This window comes from Pleurodeles waltl, chromosome 12 (assembly GCF_031143425.1).
Source record: "Pleurodeles waltl isolate 20211129_DDA chromosome 12, aPleWal1.hap1.20221129, whole genome shotgun sequence".
Taxonomy (NCBI): Eukaryota; Metazoa; Chordata; class Amphibia; order Caudata; family Salamandridae; genus Pleurodeles; species Pleurodeles waltl.
Genome location: NC_090451.1, coordinates 433,185,507 through 433,207,901, shown reverse-complemented (window position 1 = coordinate 433,207,901; position 22,395 = coordinate 433,185,507). Strand labels below are relative to the sequence as shown.

The 22,395-nt window shown below is 43.6% G+C and overlaps 1 protein-coding gene across 1 annotated transcript in view; it reads right to left on the bottom strand.

Moving 5' to 3' along the window:
- Nucleotides 1-22,121, bottom strand: part of BCO1 (beta-carotene oxygenase 1) — a 127,809-nt gene extending 105,688 nt beyond the window's left edge. The window contains exons 1-3 of the mRNA XM_069216940.1: nt 21,844-22,121; nt 9,083-9,211; nt 7,434-7,563 (exon numbers count right to left, since the gene is read on the bottom strand). Coding sequence (XP_069073041.1) covers nt 7,434-7,563; nt 9,083-9,211; nt 21,844-21,943 — 359 coding nt within the window. The 5' untranslated portion in view covers nt 21,944-22,121. The remainder of the gene's footprint in view (nt 1-7,433; nt 7,564-9,082; nt 9,212-21,843) is intronic.
- Between the last annotated feature and the right edge of the window lie 274 nt (nt 22,122-22,395).

The window sequence follows — 22,395 nt, the reverse complement described above, 5'->3', positions numbered from 1 at the left end:
TGTTTTGATCAATGATGTAATTTCAGATGTTGTTGTGCTGCTATCAGTGATGGCACGGATCATGTCATGAGTGATGCAAGAGGTGGGGTAATTGGCAGTGTCTGGCTTTGGCACGAGTTATAGATACTTTAGGGCATGAGTTAAAATTCCTTGAGATAACTATATTTGGTGAATTTCAGTGATTGTGTTAATTTAAAACAGTATGTTTTAACTGGCATTTTCACCTAACTACAATGTCCCTTTAACCTTTGTTTTCCAAAGGTTCTTTTTAAATCTAAAGTACTATATAATTACAATTCCTAACTATAATGTCACTTTAACCTTTGTTTTTTCAGTTGATTTCTGAGGTCTTTTAAATGCAAAGTAATATTTCATTATCAAATGTAAAGCCAACTCCATGATGCTGGCCGCAGGGCCTGGCCTACAGCCTGGCCCTGTGTCCAACCACCCTGCAAGAAAGCAACCCTCGCTATGCACTGCCTCCAGCCATGTGCGACACAGGTTGTCCATAAGGCCGGGCCATGCGTCCTACCACCCATGGACAGCCACCTGCACCGCAAATGGCCTTGGGCCATGCACAATGTGAGGTCATGGGCAGGGCCTGTCCTGCTGTCAAGTCCTATCCCCAAACCTCCTGCATGTGTCCAATCTTCTTTTGCATTATCTTTGTGTTTCGAGGATCCACAGACGTGGATCACTGGGTGTCACTCTGGATCCACGGACTCGGAGTGAAACCCAGGGGTATCACGTTAGGTGTCATGGCCGTGGACCCATGGAACCAAAAGAAAAACTTTACTTTTTTTTTTTAGTTAGTTAATCCCTGGGGTCCCTCTGGGTCATCCCCACAATGCCCAGAGGGTTGGGTAACCCTACTAGTGTATTTCTTTTGTGTTGTATTTTTTAGAACTCTGGAACGAGTTCCCAAGACCTAAGATTGCGGACGCAACTTTTCCTTCAGGTTGCAGCCAGTCAATTAGATTGCATGATTGAGCATGCAGATTCACAAATCTGTTGCAGATCCGCCATGGATACTATGTGGCATGAACTACTGAACAGATTTACAGCAAATCAAAAAAAGCATCTTTCTGGACCAAAATCTAGCTTTCTTCCAAATTTGGTTTAATTACGTTAAATGGTTTATGCTGTAGCTATGTCTAAAGTTCCTATGGAAAAATGAATTAAGAACATTTGTGTTGGGGCCTGTCTTTTTCTCGGCCCCCACTTTACGGATCACCCCAAAACTTTCCAGGAAAGACCTGAGGTGGATTTTTTTTTGGTTTGGAAAGGGAGGAGCAAAGTTAGGGAGGGTCATAACATGTGCATTTCCATTCCCATGGAAAGATTTGCTCTATGACACAGCAATAACCTCTGAATGGTATTAGACAAAACCTTACATGACACTAAAACTACTCAGAGGTTTGCCTTTGCTTGGCTTGCTGTAAATCCATTCAGTAGTTTTTGAGAAATTAGCATTAATAAGAGGTGCCCGGGAGACTTAAAAGGGTTTAATTACAGAGAAATATTAGCCTTTAACTTTAACAGATATAGAGACACTGTGAATCCTTGTAAAAATATGAAGGTATGCTATTGGACTAGGGAGTGATTGTTTCCTTCATTGCAGGGCCATCGACCCACACCTGCATGTGGGAATCTGCACACTCTGATTAGCTGGCCTTCACAGAAAATGTCTGTTGCAGTCACCATTACCCAAAACGATCCACCAAGCACCTTGGTGGTAAATATTTTTTTAAAATAGGCTGTAATTGGACAGGTTCAGCATACTATGATCACTATAGTCACATGAGGAGAGGGAAGCTAATTCCTTGATTGCTTACATGTAATAGCATTACTCTGAGTCCTTCTCTCGCTAGGATGACCTACATAGTTAGGCCCCTATGTCTTAGATCACAACCCTTTCCCGCATACAAAACCCACCCTCTTACTTCCTGTTCTGTACCAAGCCCAACCAACACGCAGTTGGCTTTCTGAAAAGAGCCGGAAGGAGGGCCTAAGTCATCAAAGAGAGAGAAGGATGCTATTACCGGTAAGTAATCGAGGCATTACCCCTTCTTCCCTCTCACTGTGATGACTTACAAAGTGAGGTGTACCAAGCCAACAAGCGGGCCAGGACAACAGCACAGAAATGCAAACATAAGAGTAAGCCACAGGCCAAAAACAATTTACCACAGGAAGCCATCACTGCGGAACGCAACAATTCCAAAACCGCTGGACCACCAGATAAAGAGACCCAAACGTAGAAGGAACTGCCCCAGTAACAGCCGAACAGAGGGACAGCACAGACGTACCGTGCACCTTAAAGGAAGCGGACATGCACTCAGGATCTGTATACCCAAGGAGAAGACCGACCAAACTGCTTTTATAGAAGAAGAATCCCGACCCACTGGCCCACGACCAGAGTCAGAGACAGACCCCCCCGACGAGTGGGACCAACGCGCACACAGAAACCGGAGGAGACCCAGAACACCTGCCCAGGGTCCAGGCAGAGGAGAACCGCCCTTCATAAAACAAGTGAAGGAGGCGCCACTTCATTAGGGATCCCTTTAGTCCCTTGCCGGCCATTCTGCCCTATATTGTACTTTTATTGCAGGGGATAGAAAATAATGGCAGGTCAATCCTGTCTATAGGAAGAGACTATACGGATACTTGGCCCTGAAAAATGCCCCAGACCCACTGGGGCTGGAGATTGAGGGCAGAAACGTGCTGGCCTCATATTGGGTGGCATGAGCCATATCACTCAAATAACCATCCCTTTCATTTTTAATATTACCTGAGGTTCCCACTTAATAAAGGTGACACACAGGGGAACTACAAGATATTTTTAACCTATCAATCTGGATCCCAGTCTTATCCAGTAGTTGTTTTATCTAAGAACTCCCACTTTCTCTGAATCCATCAGGAGGTCGAGTCTGCCCTAGTGGTATTATCCCACCAGGGTGAGAAGAGGTAGCCGATGATGAAGCATGACACCATTAGGTGTGTGAGTCTTCCTCTTCCATAAGGAAAGACCTTTATTGGATAAGGATACCTGGACAGGGACCCCACGACTTATCTCAGTGGTGGTTATTCCCAGCTATCATGGGGTAAGAGAAACCAGAGTTGTTTTTTCTGCATATGACAGTCACACTTGGTTGTGAGATTCGGAGACCATCAGTACCATGAAAAGGATAGAACACACCCCCTCCAGACCAGACCCAGGGGGTCTGGGATGACCTACCATGGGACAGGAACAGTTAACAATGAGATAGCTGCTCCGAATACAGCCCAGTCCCCTCCAGATTCCCTAAGTCACAGGCTGAAGGCAGGACAAAACTTTTACAAATGGATCATAGGGCCTGAGAAGGAAGCACCAGAGGTCATTCAGGTGCCGCCGAGACCAGGACACCAAGAACACGGCAGCAGCCCCATCGCCCAGCCCTCATCCAGAAATACAACACCGAACAAGTGCTGACAACACGACTCGGATGTGACCGAATCATCAACACCCTTGAGACAGGAAAGGACAGAATGCCCAGAACCGTCCGGAACCAGGCCCCTGAGGAAAACACAATCCTGAGTCATAGCCAGCTGCGCCTCCCGTACCATCACTCAAGAAGCCATGGGAAGACCAAAGAGCCAGCATCGGCTACACCCAAAAACAGATCAGGGGAAGGCAAACCAAGCAGTCAGGCAGAAAAGAAAAAAAGAGAAATCCCCTGCCGATGAAACTGACCAACCCATAATATTGGCATGTAACCTGCCTGCCTAATCACCAACCCACATGTATACAGTAGCCTGGGCCTGAACTGCTGGCAGGAAACAGACACTCCAGCCGGGCCAACACCAGTCCAAAACTGAAACACTTGCATGATACTCTCTGTAATGCACCAGGCATAGGGCTGCAGAGACACCAAAGCTCAAACAGGTCTCACAACGTCGAGAGGCTAAAGCCTAATCACCCACTCAACATGACTCATATTTTTCTAGAAAGTAGTATCCAATCTAAGCATGCCACAAGTCCTAGAGAATGGACAACCCAGCACACAGACTGCTGAAGTAATACATGGTACGGGTGTACTGAGAGAAGCATTGCCCAAGGGCAACACTGTCTATGAGCACGAGGCCAGACCCATGTACCACAGGCACAGGGTAAGTAATGATTTGCTATGAAGCACTGGATGCAGGGAAAACGCCGGGACTCAAACCACCTATTGCTGGTCTAAAGTCAGCGGATCTGAATAGGAGGCCCCACCCCTGGTCCAAGGAACGATCAGGAGCCCCAAATTCCCCACGATTGGGACAGACCAGAATGACCCCTTGCCATAGTGGTGAATTTAACACCAGAGTCCCAAGACCATGCCTCAAGCTATAGCTCCAGCATAACAGCAGAGAGCCAGGGCAACTGAAACATACTGACCCCGGCTGGAGAAAGGCACCACCGACCTCCGGCCAGGCGAACAGAACTGGGGAGCAAAGAAGAAGCCTGCTGCACCGTGTGCAGGCTGTGCTCCTCACGGAGAATCCACACCGGACGTACCGCCAGAATCATAACCCTGGTACTCACTCTATTGTGGAAGAATGCTTCACCAAAATGAACCTGGGTCAACAAAAACTTCAAACTACTACACACAGCCCCGACAAGCCATCGGAAACCATTCACCAGCTCCGGCTCAACACAGGGAGCTATGCAGGCCCACCAGCCGGGAGCCAAAGAAACAGCGAACCCCATCCATCCATAGATGCCCATCCAGACTGAAGAAAGGCACTGCAGACCCGCAGCTGTGGGAAATCAGAGCAAAGAAGCTGGAAAGAAACAACCATTCACTAACACTGTAACTGAGCACACACAACCAGTGAAATACCAGGAACCAAACCCATTAGTGTCAGCGCAAGAGTCTAAGAGCTAAACCGCTAAGCCAGAAGTGATTCTTCTTGCACAAACCGCACTGACTCCAACTCATACTGTAAACATTCTGCCATCTCCACTGAGCAATCAAAGAAGAGCTCCGGCAAAACACAAGGCCGGCAAAAATGTCCATAAAAACAGCTGGCCTGCAGTCAGAACTATTAAGTTAACACCGTCGAGAAGGCCGAGCAGCCAGGGCTTTTACTGGTACCCAGTTCCCAGCTACATCTTTGAAATTGTGAGAGCCTTAAAAGTGTTAATCCATGTGAGTACTGTGTTGCGCACTGTTATTCTCACGACGGATCCTGGGACGAGTCTTGTCTAGTCCCCCCAAAAACACGGACAATAAACAAAATCGCCACCTTTCAGATACAGAGTCACAGCAAAATGCCTAAAATCAGCCTAGCAATCCAGGAACACATCTTCGGCCAGAGAAAGGCATCGCAGACCTCTGGCCGGGTCATCGCAGCCGTCGGCAAGAAGGCCATGCCCACCCTGGCTAGAAGAAAGCACCGCAGCCCTCTGACCGGAAGAAAAAGGGAACAATCTGCCGCACCGCGAGCAGAAGCTGTTCCCCAGGCATCCTAGGACACACACCTCTACTGCCCTGTGACAAACGTCCACATACCGCCTCAGGGCACACTGGCACCACACAGCGAGAAGGAAGATGAATATACTACCGGAAAGCCCTGAAAACAGCAGAATACACAGGAATCGCCTCCTAATATGGCTGCACTGCAGGCCACAAGGATTCAGCCTGCTGAATACCAGGAATTCAAGGAAAGAGCTGGAACACACACGCCATTCCTGCCCATAGACTGGAAGCACAAAAAGACAAGGAGAGGGGAGGGATTTTTATAACTAGGAAAATGTTGTGAATGGAGGCACAGGACTCTCACTATCTACGTCATCACGACAAGAGGGATGAAGGGGTAATAGGACATGCAGCATTAAAATTAATTTATAAAAGTATACAAATTACATTTTGTCACGGGATTTGTGACTCCATATTCGAATTTTTGGCTCAAAGACCCTCTTTGTGCTGGCACACCTGCCATGAATACTATAAATCCCACCCAAAATGCAATGCTTTTGATCTCACTTTATTTATCATGTTAAAAAGGATGACATGACACTGCATCTTTCAATTACAACACATACAAAATGAGATCAGACTGTATCCACTATTGGCTCATTCGTTATGTTGTGTCTCACACAAAAAGAGAACTGGCGGTTGTGTTCTGCTGTACACTCTCCACAACTAGACTTAAACAAACACAAACGTACAGCAGATTGTCTAATCATTATCTTCACAGATTTGTTATGTCAACACAGGAATTGTTCTGTTTGTTTATTCAAGTGAATATATAGTACACACACACACACACACACACACACTCTGCTCTGCGAAAAAGGAGTTTATTTAAACATTGTGACCACCTAGATGCAAATCAGTAGATCACTATCCAAAACAAGCTGTAGCAAAGCAGAGATGCTTTTATGATGGTAAAGTGGCGCTGATAATGGTTGGTATTTTTAATGGTGTTGGTAAGGATGGTGGTGGTAAGGGTGTTAAATGGTTGCACTGAAAGTGGAAATGGTAGTGTCCTGTTTTGTATTGTCCTGACAAACATATTTCATTAGGCACAGTAAAGAAAAATACAAACTAGTGTGTGATGAAAGGATGTATTTTTCATAGGTAAAATAGTTTCTCATTTGTAGCAGTATTTTTGTACTATGGTTTTTGTAGAACACTGAGGAGATAGATGCATCAACACTTTAGACTTAATAGATTAAAAGGCCCCCTCGTGAGATACTATCCCATTGCATTATATGTGTGAAAAGAGATGTTAACATAGTGAATAGCTTCTGCCTTTCAAACATTTAATTACAGGTCGGTTGTTTTATACTTCGATATTCCGCTTGGGAGCAAGAACTTTGAAGTGCCATAGACTTCTGGTTATATAGATTGCAGGACGATGTTCGCATCCTTTAATGGCATAGTCATTTTCTTAGTAATACTCAGATTTGCAAGTCTATAAATTCTTTCTTAATATAGTGTGGGAGAGGTCAGAAGATGTAACCTTTTGCCAGCTTTTCCTAACTGCCAGCCCTTGACTGACCATTTGTCAATAAATCAGATTAGGTCCCCCCAAATACCGCTACTGAATGGGAATACAGAGGATTTCCCATAGATGGTCACAACAGAGCCACAGAAGGTAGGATCCTGAATAGGGTGGAGGAACAGATTCTAGGACACTCACCAGCTCCATCTTCCGACTAATTATTTATCCTTGCATGTAGCGTGTTACTGTTAATCTAAGAACATCCCTCTAGTCTAGAAGTGTTCAGAAATGTGACAGTTAAGTATGTTATTCTCGTTTCCATAAAAAGGACGACTTTTCTTGAAGTATGCCCTTGGATAATAAGGCAGTACTTTTATTTTGCTACTGGCCTTTCTCCACTGAGCACCATGAACAGAGCAAGAGTAAATATTTTTAAAAAAACATAAATGTAACACATGTCTTACTTGGAGAATATATTTTTACAAGGGTCTGGGTACGCCATGGTGCCAAACTCTGATACCACTATCCGGTTTGCCTCCATATTGCATTTGTATGTGTCGCTGCGAAGGAATTTACTCCTGTAGTGAACTTCGCCTGGAAAACAAGAATAAATGTATTCACAAGAGTAAATCAACACGGGTTGATATATGCTGCTGTGCACCCTGGAGCACGTGCACTGCCTGAACGGAGTGTTTGAAATCTGCACTTGGTTTACATTTCTCGTCCTATGACAAATATTTAGGGTCCGCTTTAGAGTTAGAGACAGGGGACATCCACCAAAAAGCAGTGAATGCCCCGTGCACCCTATGTAGAGCATACAATCTAAATAGGGTGGACGGGACATCCATCACTTTTTAGCAGATGTCCCATGTCAGCTAAACTCTAAATATACCCCTTAGTTTGCAGACAGACCACTTAATTTAAAAAACGTAATTAAAAACAAACAGAAAAATAATTTTATCTAGAATGATCACAAAATGGATTATATTTCCAAGTGACATAACTATTTCCCCTGGTTCAGCCTGTTAATTGAACTCTCCAATGCAGAGTTTCGCAAACATTTCATCGTTTTACACATGCTCACCTCTGCCAACTTATGGTCAGCCATATTACCCTGGATGAACTGTAAGCGATTCTGTACAGGCCTTTAGTGTCCACCATCAAAGCTGTTGGAAAAGTCACCCCGACTAGCGAAATTGCTGCAATGCCATACCAGTTGCCGATTGTGCGCTATACAAATTACAGTAACATGGGCATGACCTAGAATAGCACAGCTCAACATATCATAGAATGAAATAGACTTGTCCCGATTTTTGCTTTGCATCCCTGTTAAACAGCGTTGTCACCACACTACCAGTTGTTTATCAATATTACTAAGCTGCACTAATGTTCCCCATTCAGGGGTGTCAATCACAGATTTCTCGAGACTCCTCAGGAATCCGGACATAATACAACTTACTGCAGAGTCACCCATTTTCTTCAGAAGAAAGACTAGCTCGATTGACTTTAAGATTTTACCAATTGCTGTCACCTACGCTTATCTGGGGGGGGGGTTGTTCTATAGAGAAATACACAATTTAAATTCCATCCACGCTCATTTTAAACAAACGTGAGACAAACATTACCCCCAATCACCAAAAGTCACACTTAAACATTTGCTAGCCTTTACCACCCACAATTTCAGACAAAAATTGGTAATTCTTCACTGTACCCCAGTATAAACTAATTAATGAAGTGGATATGAATTGTAAGGAGGGCACTGCATAAGTTTACTTCAGTCTACTAAAGACGACTTGAACGAGCAAGCCATTTGACCTGAGCATTTCTGCATGGCGAGGCCCCTATTGCTCAATTGCCTGATTCACTACTGGGTTGTGACTCATTTGTTGATAATCCTACGACTTTTAGGTCAGGACACTGATCACTCAGGTTTTTGCATCCTAGTTGTAATCTTATTATAATTAATTCTTTTTCTTTTATAAATAACTTGATGTGATGTTAGCCAACAAAATAAACCACATACTTTTCTACTTCAAGACTAAACTAACGGGTTTGTTGAGCGACTTCCATCTATTATTACACATATAAACTGAACTCAATTCAAGAAACATACCATCTTTTATTGTAAAACTGTGCAGCAAGGCCAAACCATCAAACCAGTGCTTATAGGAGGTCTCCCCCACGGAGTGCTTGCCCGGGCCATTTCTGAGCAGGGTTCCTTGCAGCCAGGGTGGCAAATTACCTGCAAAATGAGACATTTTATTGTAGCACACACATATCAATGTGAGTGTATATTTTTTAGTGCACGTGTCTGTGCTCACGCCTGCGTGCCTGTCCTGTACACATAACACGTGCAAAAGACCCAAGGAATTAAAAAATACAAGAATAATTTCAAAGTCGTTATTGTAGGCCCTGAAAGTTCGGTAATATCACACATATGCCTACCAAGCCATGCCGGAAGGTAGGGTGATCACCCCTAATCCTGGTTTCTGTAGCTATTTCTGGGCCAGATCTGTGACCGAACCAGGGAAATATGCTGAAATTGTGCTGGTGTCATTTTTCTAACAAAGAGAACCAGTTCAGCAGCACCCACACTTAGGGGGTTATTCTAACTTTGGAGGAGGTGTTAATCCGTCCCAAAAGTGACGGAAAAGTGACGGATTTACCACCAGCCGTATTACGAGTCCATTATATCCTATGGAACTCGTAATACGGCTGGTGGTATATCCGTCACTTTACTGTCACTTTTGGGACGGATTAACACTCCTCCAAAGTTAGAATAACCCCCTTAGTCTGCATTCTGTTTCGTGCAGCAACCTGCAGGCAGCTGGGGGCTTTCTTAATTTCACTTCCAGCCTGGTTTAAACGAAGGACTGATTTGAAGGGACATCAGCCCTTCTTTTGTCCTGGTATCATCCTGGCTGGGAACCATCTAGAGACTACCACCTAGATGACAATGCAATGTTGGGAAACAAAAGCACATAACTAATCACTTCACAAGTTCTTTAAAAAATTACAACTTAGAGGCAGACTTTTACTTTCTTCAATCCCACTTCGTAAAAGATGTGCATGCAGTGTAAGCATGCAATTTTTACGTGCATGAGTAATTAAACTAATAATGATTTAAATGGCACCAACTAATTTATTTAGTTCTTTTGTAGGGCTACTCATCGAACTGTAGAGTATCAGAGCACTTTACAAAAGACACAGACTCAATAAATCATACATGTGCAAATCAATGACAGGAAATGTTACTAAAGACATTCCAGGAGAAATAGCGTGTAATCCCTGGATTTAAGTGTGAGGTCACTGGTCAGAATCAGTTTTCAGTCATCTGGTTTTCCTGTGGTCAAATCTGGGCAACTCATAATGAGATTCACTGAATGTTGGGACTTTTAGCAGTTGACAAGGGCATGACGTTTCCTGAATGATGGTCTTTTACAAAATGTGTGTCTTTCGCTGCCAACACCTTCTCCATTACAATGCTGTCTGAATTGCTAAGGTTTCTGTCCATGAGTTAATATGTAATTAACATTTCAAAGCATGAATAAATGTACTTTGCAGCAGTACTTTTTTCAGGAACATGTTCTGGGCAACATCCAGACACTTATCCAAGTTATTTACCCAAATGTATCATACTTGGTCCTTACTATGTGTGAGATATTGGGTTAATGGTTGACTGGGGCAACCACAATCCTTGTCAGGGTAAGGAACAAGCAAACCCCAAATTAACCTGTGCTCAACCCCCTGGTAGTTTGGCACAGAGCAGTCAGGTTTAACTTAGAGGCAATAAGTAAATTATCTGTGCAACACTTCAAACAGTAAAAACAACACACAAATGTATTCCACATCAAGTCAGAAAATGCTGTAAAATGTAATAAATAAACAAGACCAAAATGACAAAAATCCAACCAGTAGAACTGGAGCTATGCAGTTTAAAGAATAAAGTGTAAAATAGCGCCAACTGCGCCTATCTTGTCAGACGCAGTCCCAGATTAGTCCTGTTGAAGTTTTACCTCCTCAAGTTCTGGGCCAAGAGTCCTGTTTGCTTTGGAGATGGTTGTGAGAAGCTAGGAGGCTTTTGGTGTGGCGAGAAAGAGCAGGCTGGGTGTCCTGGATGGGCAGGCTGGTGCAAATTGATCCTCTGAAGTAGGGAGAAGCTTCTAGGGGTATGCGTTTGATGTGCACAGGTTCCCCGCCCCCTCTGGCTTGGCTCCAGACTAACCACAGGGTGTATGCAACCATTTGTGTGGAGGCAGGACACATCCTATTCAAGTGTAAATGGAGCTGGGCTCAGCTCCTCCCACCCATCCTTCCTATGATGGCCTATCAAGTTACTCTTAAGCTCCACATTATGTGAGGTAACCTAGGAGGAGTACACAAAGCCCATCTGTCTGCTACACCGTCATGTGACCAGAGAGAGGCTGCAGGCACCAAATGGCTAAGGGAAGAAAATGCTATCTTTCTAGAAGTGGCATTTTCAGAATTGCAATTTGAAATCTGACTTCACCAGGAGTTAGGATTTTAAATTGTGATTCCAAAGACACCAGGCAAGAACTGCTTATGTCTTACCATGTGGAAATGACACATATAAAATGTAACAAGGAAAAAACAATGTTATTCTTTGGGAGAGATGGCCCTTGCAGTAGTGAAAAGTCAATTTAAGAGTTTTTCAGTACCAAGATATGTGAAGCTTAAAAGTACATGTCCCATATTTTAAATACATTACACCCTGCTCTCTTGGCTGTCAGGGCCTACCATAAGGATGACTTTTATGTTTTAAAAAAGAAGGTTTGGTCCTGACAAAAGGTTTATTTTGGCAGGTTGAAATGGCATTTTTAAACCGTACACACAGGCTCTGCAACGGCGGGCCTGAAACATGTTTAAGGCGCAACTTAAGTGGGTGGCACAATCAGTGCTGCAGGCCCATTAATCACTTTTAATTTATAGGCCCTGGGTACATGTAGTGCCACTTTACGAGGAGCATATAAGTAAATTAAATATGCTAATTGGGTATAAGCCAATGTTACCATGTTTAAACGAAACAGTACAAGCACTTTACCACTGGTTAGCAGTGCTAAAGTGCTAGAGTCCTAAGACCAACAAAAACGAATTCAGTAAAATGGAGAAGCGAAGGTAAAAAGTCCGGGGATGACCCTGCAGAAAGGTCCTAGTCCAACAATATTGCGTAAGACTGACATATTCTCAGGGCTCATAAAAGAGAGTAGTCTCCCAAGAAATTGTGGAACTGCAAAATAAAAATGTCCACATTTGGTTGTACTTTTCCATTTGCTGCAATCCCTATCTGGTTGACCCAATCAAGGGAAGCAGAGAATCTCAACCCAAGGCAATCTAATTGCTTGCTGGAACTACAGAAAAAAAACATTTTTTTTTGCTCCAAAGCACATCATTTTCGATTCTTGGCACTGCCTGGAGAATTCTCACAAAGCAAAACATCTCAAAAGCTCACAGCAAGCTCTGCTGGGCACTTTCTATTTTCCCAAGATGGCTCTGCATACAGTAAAATGTGCAGTTTTTTACTTTCTACCACGGATGCATCAGACTCTTTTGCTTTAAGATAGTTTTGCACTTTGTTTTTCTTTAGCACTAATAGTAGAAGGATCAGTACACATCCAAATTTCTGCCCTTTCTCTATGGAAAAACTGTCCGTTACCTGAATCTATATGGTTAGTTCAAACTGCTGTGCTTGTGTTTTGATGTAAAGCCATAAAAGAATTTAAAAAGTCCTGATCTATACCCCCTGTGGGAAGGGTGCTCCCAGGAGGTTCTTCAGTAACAGTATCAAAGATTTTGATGGTCCTGAGTGCAGCACTCACAATTTTTGACACAATGATGAATGGATTCATACACTTGTCTACTACAAATGTTTTGAGTGAGAACCATTCTGGCAATGGGCAATAAATGTATATGGAAGAATTCACTTTGTAAGCCGCTTGTTAATGATCTGCCCAAAAACCTCGGCATGAGAATCTTTCAAGGGAATTGGCCAATAATAATCCAGGTTATTTTGGTCTGTGGGTTTTAAAAACAAGGACATGCACATTTTGTCTGGCTTATTTCTCTACAGACGATTACCCTTTAAGATTACCGGATTCCAGAGTCATTGATATTGTGTCATTACCTGTAATGTTCCACTTCATTTCTTTCTAGGGCAGAGCCCTGAAGTACTGCACTACATGCATTTCCATCAGAACAATTGGCATTTACTGATCCTACTTTTTTTTTGCAGATTCCACTAAGCCAATGAATATGTATGTGATGTTAAAAGAGGTCATTACCTGAAAGGCAGGAACCTCATGTTGCATGGTGGATGAAGGAGTAATGATATGGAATCTAGACTAACCATGCTAGGTATTGGGCAAACCGGCATTCGGTAGAACGAGGAATGGGCTTCTAAGAAAAAACTTGAGCCCATGTGCCTATTTATTTACAAATGAAGGACTGCGCCAGTCAGAAACCGATATCATATTCTAAAGATATCAGCTATAACTCCCTGAAAATGTAAATGTTCAGGGCGTAGCTAAAGTGAACTGAGTCTTATTCACACCAGATATCTTCTGGGTGGGGAATCACAACTTTTCTTCCACGTACTCCAACTGAAATGCCCCTTGTAAGTGTCTTCTCTAATTGGGGCAGGTAAAGAGTCAAGCAGCGGTTGTTGAAGGCTGCGGTCTGCAGGATGTCTCGGAAATGTCTCTCTGAGGTGTACAGGGATGTGGAATTCCTAAAGCCTCACACCCAGGATAATTGGTTGGGGTCAAGGACGACAAGTTTTTAAATCTATTTTGTCCTTGGAAGAAGTCTGCCCAACCCCATGTAGCACAAACCCTTTGGCAGCCAGTTTACATTGTATTATGGATCAGGGAAGTGAACTGTCTGCAGTTAAGGTAATATTTGTTTCTTATGTTAATGCTGTTTGAAGTTGTATATGTGGTTCATTAATTCAAAGCCTTTACTATTAGGGTTGAACGCTCTAGAGAAATGTTGTAAACCTCAGACTGCACTACTGACAGTGGTTCCAGTATAAAAATGTATATACATGTTTGCAAAGATTAACAATATGAGGATATATATAATGTTCCCATAATCCTCTGTGATTAGATGAAAATATTTGCAGAATCTTGAAAACCAGATTGATGTTTCTTTGCTTTCAAAATAAATTGTTTGCAAAAAATATATCTAAGAAAAGAAACGTTTTGCTAAACTGCTGTGAAATTTTAGGTACCATTCCTTTGAATCATCATTTTTTAGTAAAATGTGTTGATCCATGCCAGTATTTCCAAGAAATATTCCTAACGGAAAATCACGATAACATTTTTTAACAGAATTATGGAAAACATGAAAATAAACATTGGCAAAGGCAAAAGGTCTGACATTTGTGGTCAGCCTTTTGGTTTGTCAATACAGTACGTGTCTTGTTTTCACATGGTTTTTCTACAATTTTATAACTATGGGAGCTGCCAGGGCCTCATCATTAGAATAAGTATATTTTTGTTTTTGTTCTCAAAAAGCACACATTGTCATAACATTCCTGACACTGAATAAAACTACTTTGTGTGCCAATATGCTCCTCGTGAAAGAGCAGAATGCTGTCACTCACAGTGAGTCAAGTCCATAGATACAGAAAGAGACAGAATCTTAATAAAAACAAAAGGTTTTGGTTAACGCTACACCTAATTAAGGGCCGGATTCTTAAAGAAAGTCATGAAAGTGCAACCATGGTATAGCTCTTTGCATTAGTGCAGATTTGTGGCTTTCATGAACTCACGAGAATTTACGGAGGTAGGCCAGGAAATCGTAGTTCTACAAAATATTTGTGAACTATATTTTAGCACGAGCATGTATGCATGTGTAGATTTGCTCATGCGAAAATCTGTTGAGCGTTTATAACTTCACTTTCCCTCCAACCACTTTTTTCCCCATCCTGAAAGAAATTTTACTTCACCCTTGTCAGGAGTAAATTTCCAACCTTTCTCAGAATAGGAAAAGATTAGAGAAGAGCTGGTGAAAAACCTTAAAACATGCAAGTTAATAATTCTGCACAGACTTGAAAGGGCATTCCAAACCTGGAACTATTAGTTACTGCTACCTCCAGCCCCAGTATGTAGATCTGCAGAAAGGTGGCGAAGTAAGGGAATTGGTAGTATTCAAACCCTAATATAATATAAGCCTTGGCATAACCAGTGAGGCTATTATCAAAGTACCGATGTAATTAAAGTGTTGCCATAATTTGTTGCTGCACTACCGGGCACCAAAGAGACAAGTGTAATTTTTTACAGGGCAAGTAGATTTATGAAGCAACTTGCCCCATGGACAGGTAGATATTTTAATAAATTCCACACCCCTGGGTATAGAGACTCTCTTCTGTATGTCAGAATGGTCTATACATAAATATTGTCTGCCATAAATATAATGTACAAAAAGTATCACCCCACTGGGTCTAGATTTTGTATTATTAACTCAAACGGGGGTTATTTAGGACATGATGTCTATCTCTGCCAGTAGTTTGAAAGCAATGTTCTGATACCTCATGCTGGTCCTAACTTAGAACTGTACTGCAGGTTAAAAGCTCTGAAAAATGTTTTAAAACGGTCCCATATTTTAAGGAGTGACAGAGCATAGCTGTGAGTCTGGGGCATGGGGTCTAGGGGTGTGTGTGAAGCAAGGGGAGTGCTGAATTTGTTTTAAAATAAGTGTGGGGCCCCAAGTTTTTCTTATGCATCTACTTGGTACTGCAAAATGCCGACTTTGCAACATACCAAGGATACCTAGTCTTCATTCCAAATCATGCCTCATTCTTCCACCACCTTACACATAACATCTATATCTCATTCTTCTAGGTTATTTTTCATTCCTGCGTCTACCCTTTGTCAATTGTTTACTGCACTTCTCTTCCTCTCTCTCTGTTCTTCCTTACTGTCTCTTGATCATAGTTAAAGTGTGATCATGCAAAGTAAATCCCAGTCCCCCTAAATGAGTATCAATGCCCACCACCTGCAACCTGTTGCTCAAATTATCACTGCAGGGGGGGGGGGACTTTATTCCATCAAGAATTGATTATTATAAACATATTGGCTAAAAAAGAGATTGGGTGGGTGGTTCTGATGAGAAACGTGTGTGGCTTCAATATGTCAAGGTAGTCCCAAGTACCACGAGTGTTAGTTCTCCACAGTATGTGCTTAAAAGAACATTATATGCCACAACATCAGGTTTGCTTTCCGGGCTCAATGCCCTGCAGTTCAATTTATTGACCTGTCCAGCAATGCTTCCGCCCACAAGGGTGTCCCTTGTGTTTTGTATGGCAACAACAGCTGTGGTGACACTTTGACAATGAAAACTCTCCTATCCATCATGAGGATTGTAAATGTGAACATAATACCCACCTGCAACCTATGAAAACATGCCATATCTGTTGAAATATGTTTCCATGGCTTTAATTTTCAGATTGCCGTGACTGCTGTATTTTGTATAGTTGGAAATAGTGTAATTTAGAAACTCTTTACACCAGAAGCTATTGTAATTTAATATCAACAAATTGGGCCTGAATCACAGAGAAAAGTACCAATTCTGCACTTGTAGCATTATGAAGTGGTGCACATTGGCTATTTTTGAGAACTTGAAAAGATTCCTAGTACTATGTCTGGAACGCTCTAAGTTGTACTAGGTGCGGATTTCCAGGACTACCACTTGAAATCACTCATTTTTCCAATACATAATTGTCGCAAGATAGCCTGATGTGAAATTACACATGTATTTTTTTCATAGGTTAAACTCATTCAGCTTAATCTCTTTCTTGTCTTGAGGTGGCCTTGGAGACGTTTAGACTAGCATCATAACTCAAATTTACCCATGGATGTAGCTTTTATTCATCTTAGATAGCTAATCGTGAGAGACTTTAGACATCTAAATTACCTGTGGTGTGCGTTGGATGAGTGTTGCAGGGCAGCTGCAGGTGTGTGCAGGTCAGGTGGGCATGCCCATCCCGATAGAATGACTTGCTGTGAGTTTTAGAACATGCCCTCCATTAGCCTACAAGTTCATGGTTGACTTTCTAGAAGCTTCTACCCGCATTATCCTTTAGCTTCTTATTGTTGCTGTGTCCTTAAGTTCTACAGCGGTTGCAAGGTTACTCTCTGCTGCTGTCTGAGATCCTCACACCAATGCAAGGAGGTGGTCATCAGGGTGCCACTAAGTGTTCTGGCAGTTCTGGCTGTGCCACCTCCTGTGTTGTTTTAAGCTGCTTCTTGTTCTTCCCTCATCACTGTTGAGTTCCTTTTTCCTATTGCTGTTTTCAATAGTGTCATGAAATATTTGAACCCTTCTAAAGTGTACCTTCTCATCATTTTAATGGGCAGTGTCATTGACTGCAGGAGGTGCCGACAAACTTTCCTGGATGGGTTTTCAACATCACTGGGCCAACGTGAGGGAGTCTACAAACCCTCAAGTTAAGTGGGCCACAAGCCATCAATGAAAAATCAGTGACCCAATGTGTTATTTCTTAGTTGTTGAAGCTTGTACGTCATAGCATCAAGATTAAAAGCATAAAAAACAGCTGTCATGCCCGGTGGCCTAGATACCAGAGCACAGAGTAGGGGCTCCGTTTATCAAATCTCAGAGCCACTGTGTTAAAAAAAAACATGCCCAATTCCCTTTGTCTATAGTTGCATGCCCATTACACCCTATATATGACGTGATAAATCTGTGTAATTCAAGAACAGCCCCTCCTGCCACAATCATGCCACTCCTGAGAGAGATACTTTGGTCTCTGATATTGGTCACATACAGCAAATAGCAGCAAGAGTATCCTCAACCGAGGAACTTAAATAGAATGTAATTGGAGTCAATTTTATATGGACTACAGAAGAACATTGAGAATGGCAGCAAATAAATTCTCTGCATTAGGCTTGAAGGATGGCCAGGCGGGAAACCAAATTATCCTTGCCAAACATAGTAAAATGTTTCCCTTCTGCAGGAGTCTGCTAAGTAGCCTGGAGCAATGGTGGGCTTCCATTATTAGTTCAGGGCACGGAAAGCAGCCATCCGAGTCTTCAGCCCGACAGTAAAGTGACACTGTGGCAGAATAGCCAGACCAGCCACACCACACCTTGAAGCAAAAAAATAAAAAATAGGACAGTTACGAGTCCTTTGGTTCTGGGCAAGCCTGGGCAATGAGAGACACCATACTTATTTATGAAAGAATGAATTACTTTCTGTGTGTGAAAATGCAGAGAATTTCATGGATTGAAGAAGTTTACAGCATCCCCCGAAGATGTATTTCATGGGATGTGTGACCTCTACATCCACCATGAAAAAGAAGAGCGAACCCCAAAACAACAGCAATATAGTGACTGACGATGGTAATCCAAACTAGGGGGCATAATTATGAAGGGTTTGTGCCTTGCTTGCACCATGTTAGAGCAAACCATTAAGTCATATTTTTGAAGCCACGCAAAACCACTTTCCTTGGCTGTATAAACTTTATGACCATTGCCAGGGTGGGACTGGGTGGGATCAGAGTTTGAGAAAGTTAAATTCCTTTACTAACATCCTCAAGCCCCTCATGAATGCCGGTCCTTGCCCCCCAAGAAGTAAGTGGAAAAATGAGTCAAGAACAATTTCTAGCTTTTTTACTCTTTGGGTGGGGGAGAAATATTGTCTTTTTATAAGTGCATGATTACCTCTGCACCACCTTCCTCAGTAAGTTCACTTCCCTTCCTTCTGACTGTAGTTCCTTTTGTACAGAAAGGCTGAAAAGTCAAATGTCTACTAAAAATGTAAAAAAAGGAGTAACTGTTATGTATGTTATGGCCTGGGAATGGTGTAATCGTTGTCCCCACACCATGCAAAGCAGCAGTTTTAAGCACAACTTGCCTACTAATAACATTTTTATTATTTTGGGGTCTTTGGCCTTTTTTGGCACCACTTGATGGCAATGCCCAGTGGCTTCCCAGGCTTACATTAATCTATGGACGTGTCAGCAATGATTAGGATCGACAAACCTTATGAATCATCTTAAATGCAAAACTACGAGATTCTCACATTCTGGAGTTTGGAATTGGCTGGGTGATTATTGCCCCCCTGGGTGAGTGACAGAACTTAATCCCACTGCATAGTATCAATTCAATGAGGTTTTCTTCTCCCTGCAATGGGCAGCTTAGTGCAGTGGACTAGACTGGTAATGCCAAACCCCAATATTAAGTAAAATAGTTTGGCCAGAGCATCTCAAAAGACTCAACTATTAATATTTTATATAACTCAGTGGCAGTCACCATTGCACGGCTAATTACCTCCCATGTTACATCACTCATGACGTTTTATGACACCATTACCGACATCACTGCAACATCTCAATTAACATCATTGTTGACTAAACTGTGCACGGCGGGGTGCAAATTATAGTTACTTAAGGGCATGTGTTAAAGTTACTTAACATAACTATAACTGGTGAATTTCAGTGGTTTTGTTTAAAACGGTTTGTTTTAACTGACATTTTCATCTAACTATAACATCAGTTTAAACTTTGGCCCATATTTACGAGGAGCTTGCGCAGTTGGTGTATCATTTTTTTGACGCAGCGACAGTGCAGTCTGCTGACCAATAGGTACAAGGCTATGCAAAGCCACCTTGCGTGGCTTTACATGGCTTTGTAGACATGGAGTAAGGCAGTGCAGCGAAAGTTGCTGCATTGCCTTATTTTGCGTCAGGGAGGCGTATCCATGGGTGCCGCGTGGGTGTTCTCACGCAGCATCCATGGATTTCGACGCATTCCCGGATTTCTAATGTTTTCTAAACCTGGAAATGCGTCAAAAATCTAAGCCACCCGAGGGGTGGCATAAGACTGACACAATGGGAAGAAATATCTTTATTTCTCCCCGTTTTTTCCTCTTTCTATGTATGCTGCATTGTGCAGCACACATAGAATGAAGGAATCCCCTCCAGTGATTGTTTTTGTGCAGGAAGGTACTCCTTCCTGCACAAAAACAATCATCCCCACAACGCAGGCACCCTTGCACCATGGTGGAAGGGTGCCTGTGTCAGCGCATTGGCAGCAATTTATCCACCAGCACAGGGAAGAGGACAGAAATGTGTCGTATCTTGTAGATACAGCACATTTCTGCTCTTTCCCAGTGGTGCAGGGTGGCGCAGAAAAGGACTTGCTAAGTCGCTCTGCGCCATAGGGCCTTGTAAGTTGTTTTTTCTATCTGTCTATCTATCTGTCTATCTATTTATCTATACATACACAAATGTTTGTGGTTTGGCTTATGCAGACACAGTCCTTTTTGCGACAACCCTGTAAAATGTGAGATGCCCCTGCAGAACAAGATGAGATGCCTCTAAGTCGCCCACATGTCACAGATATTTGTCTTGGGCTGGTTAAGTGCTTCTTAAAGGATTTTGTCCCCACCCCCCACCATATAGGGTCCGGAAATGCAGAGGCCTGCATTTCGCCCTTGTACCCCAGAGTTTCCTTCAAGCCTACCCCCCAAACACCGCCCCAGACTTTGAAGACCATTAATCAACTGCCTCCAATCGGGGAGGAGGCCATCTAATGCATGCGGCTCCATGTTAGTCCTTCTCTCCCCTACACAGCGCCGTGAGATGCTTGCTGGGCGTTTCGTGCACAGCCTTTTCTAATTCTTCAACTGCCCCTGCGTGCGAACAGCGATATCCGTGTTATGTTTCTGTACACATGGGATTATTGTAACACCTGAGGTTTCTATGGGCCTGAAGTCCTGCTTCTGTCTGGGTATGTTGTAGGAAAAACTTTACTGCTAAGTTAACTTATATCTAGTGCTAACAATTTGCATCCACCTTAAAAAAGGCAGTAAACGGATTTTACATCACTACAAAGGAAGGATACTTTGGATGCCAAAGGGGCCTGAAAAACGGTCGTCTCAGGATATGTTTGGGCTGTTTTTTTTTTTTGTTGTTTAATGGGGCACTACATATGCACACACAGGTTCCCCATTTAAATCGGGCAGTTAGTGGAAGCGCAGAAGACACCGAGTACGGGGTGTGCTCACAGTGCCGCTGGGCGGTGTGATAAGAGCCCGGATGTTGTTCTGCGCTCAGAAGTCGGACCTGGTATTCCTCAGGCAGGGCTGGAGCTGCTCGGTCCTGTCTGTCTCATCAGACCACTCGCTCCCTCCTCCGCCCGCGCTCTCCAGCTGTTCCTGCCGGCCTCTCTCCCACGCACCCTGGCCCGGAACCCGAGAGCCATCTATTTCCACTCAGAACCCTTAGACCGTGGTTATTACTGCAAAATCACGGGCTCCTCTCCCTGCTGGGCCGGGGCCAAGCGTGGTTCTGGCCAGAGTCAGGACACCCCCACCCATTCGTGCGCTGGCGCCGTTCTCCCTCACTCCCTCCCTTGCCATCGTCTATTATCTGCCTTTATTTCGCCCTTTCCGTTCCCCTTTCCCACTCGCTTTTCTCGTTTTCTATGCGCTCCCACTAACTGCCCTATTTGCTCTCTCTCCCCATCCATCAGATCACAACACTGCCTCTCTCTCGCTGGTACTAAGTCTCACCCCCTCTCCGGTGCACTGCCTCGCCTCTCTCTGCCTCTCTCGCTCTCTCCCCCCTCTATCAGTCATCCACTCCTCCTTTCTCTCTCAGGTACACAGTTAGCCTCTCTTTCTCCCTAGGTCCCTGCCACCACTCCTCTCTTTCTCTCTGGTACGCAGTCTCGGCCCCTCCGCCCCCTCTCTTCCTCTCTCTCTCACTAGCTTTCTATAGCACATCCCACACAGCCTCGCCTCTCTCTCTCTCCGTCTCGCATCTAATCTCGCTTCTGTCTCTTTGTGTTCCTCACTCCCCTCTCTTCTGACACACGGCCTCGCCTCTTCTTACCTTGCACCTGTGCTTTCAGCGGGTCTGGGCACTCCTTTCTAGTTCTAGAAAACACTTTCTCCAGCTCCCTGCTTCTCGCGGCCCCGCTGCTGCTGTCCATGGTGTGTGCGTGTCCAGATCCTAAACCGCGGATTACGCCGGATCCGAGCTCCTCCTGGTATTTATAGCGAGCTCTTGGCCAAAGGGCAACGCGGGCTGATTCTGCATCTCACTGATGAGTGATAACCGGAGAGAGCTGTTGGCCGCCCCTCCTGCTCCGATGCACACATCTCAATCCCGTCCCCTCTGCGCATGTTCTCACACTTCACTGATCACACGCTCAAGCCCTGCCTGCTGCCCCCGAACAGCCACTCTGGGGTATAACTAACCAATCGCACACATACTCACACTAATGACAGTCTCCTCCACTGCAGAGGTCCCCATTCCCCACCGACTTCCTTCGCTGCAAACGCCCACAATTAAACTGTCCACATACAATTTCTTTACGTGCTTCCTCAAACGCCTTTACACGCTTTTCCGCCCTTGCACACAATGTCTCTCCACTCCAGCTCG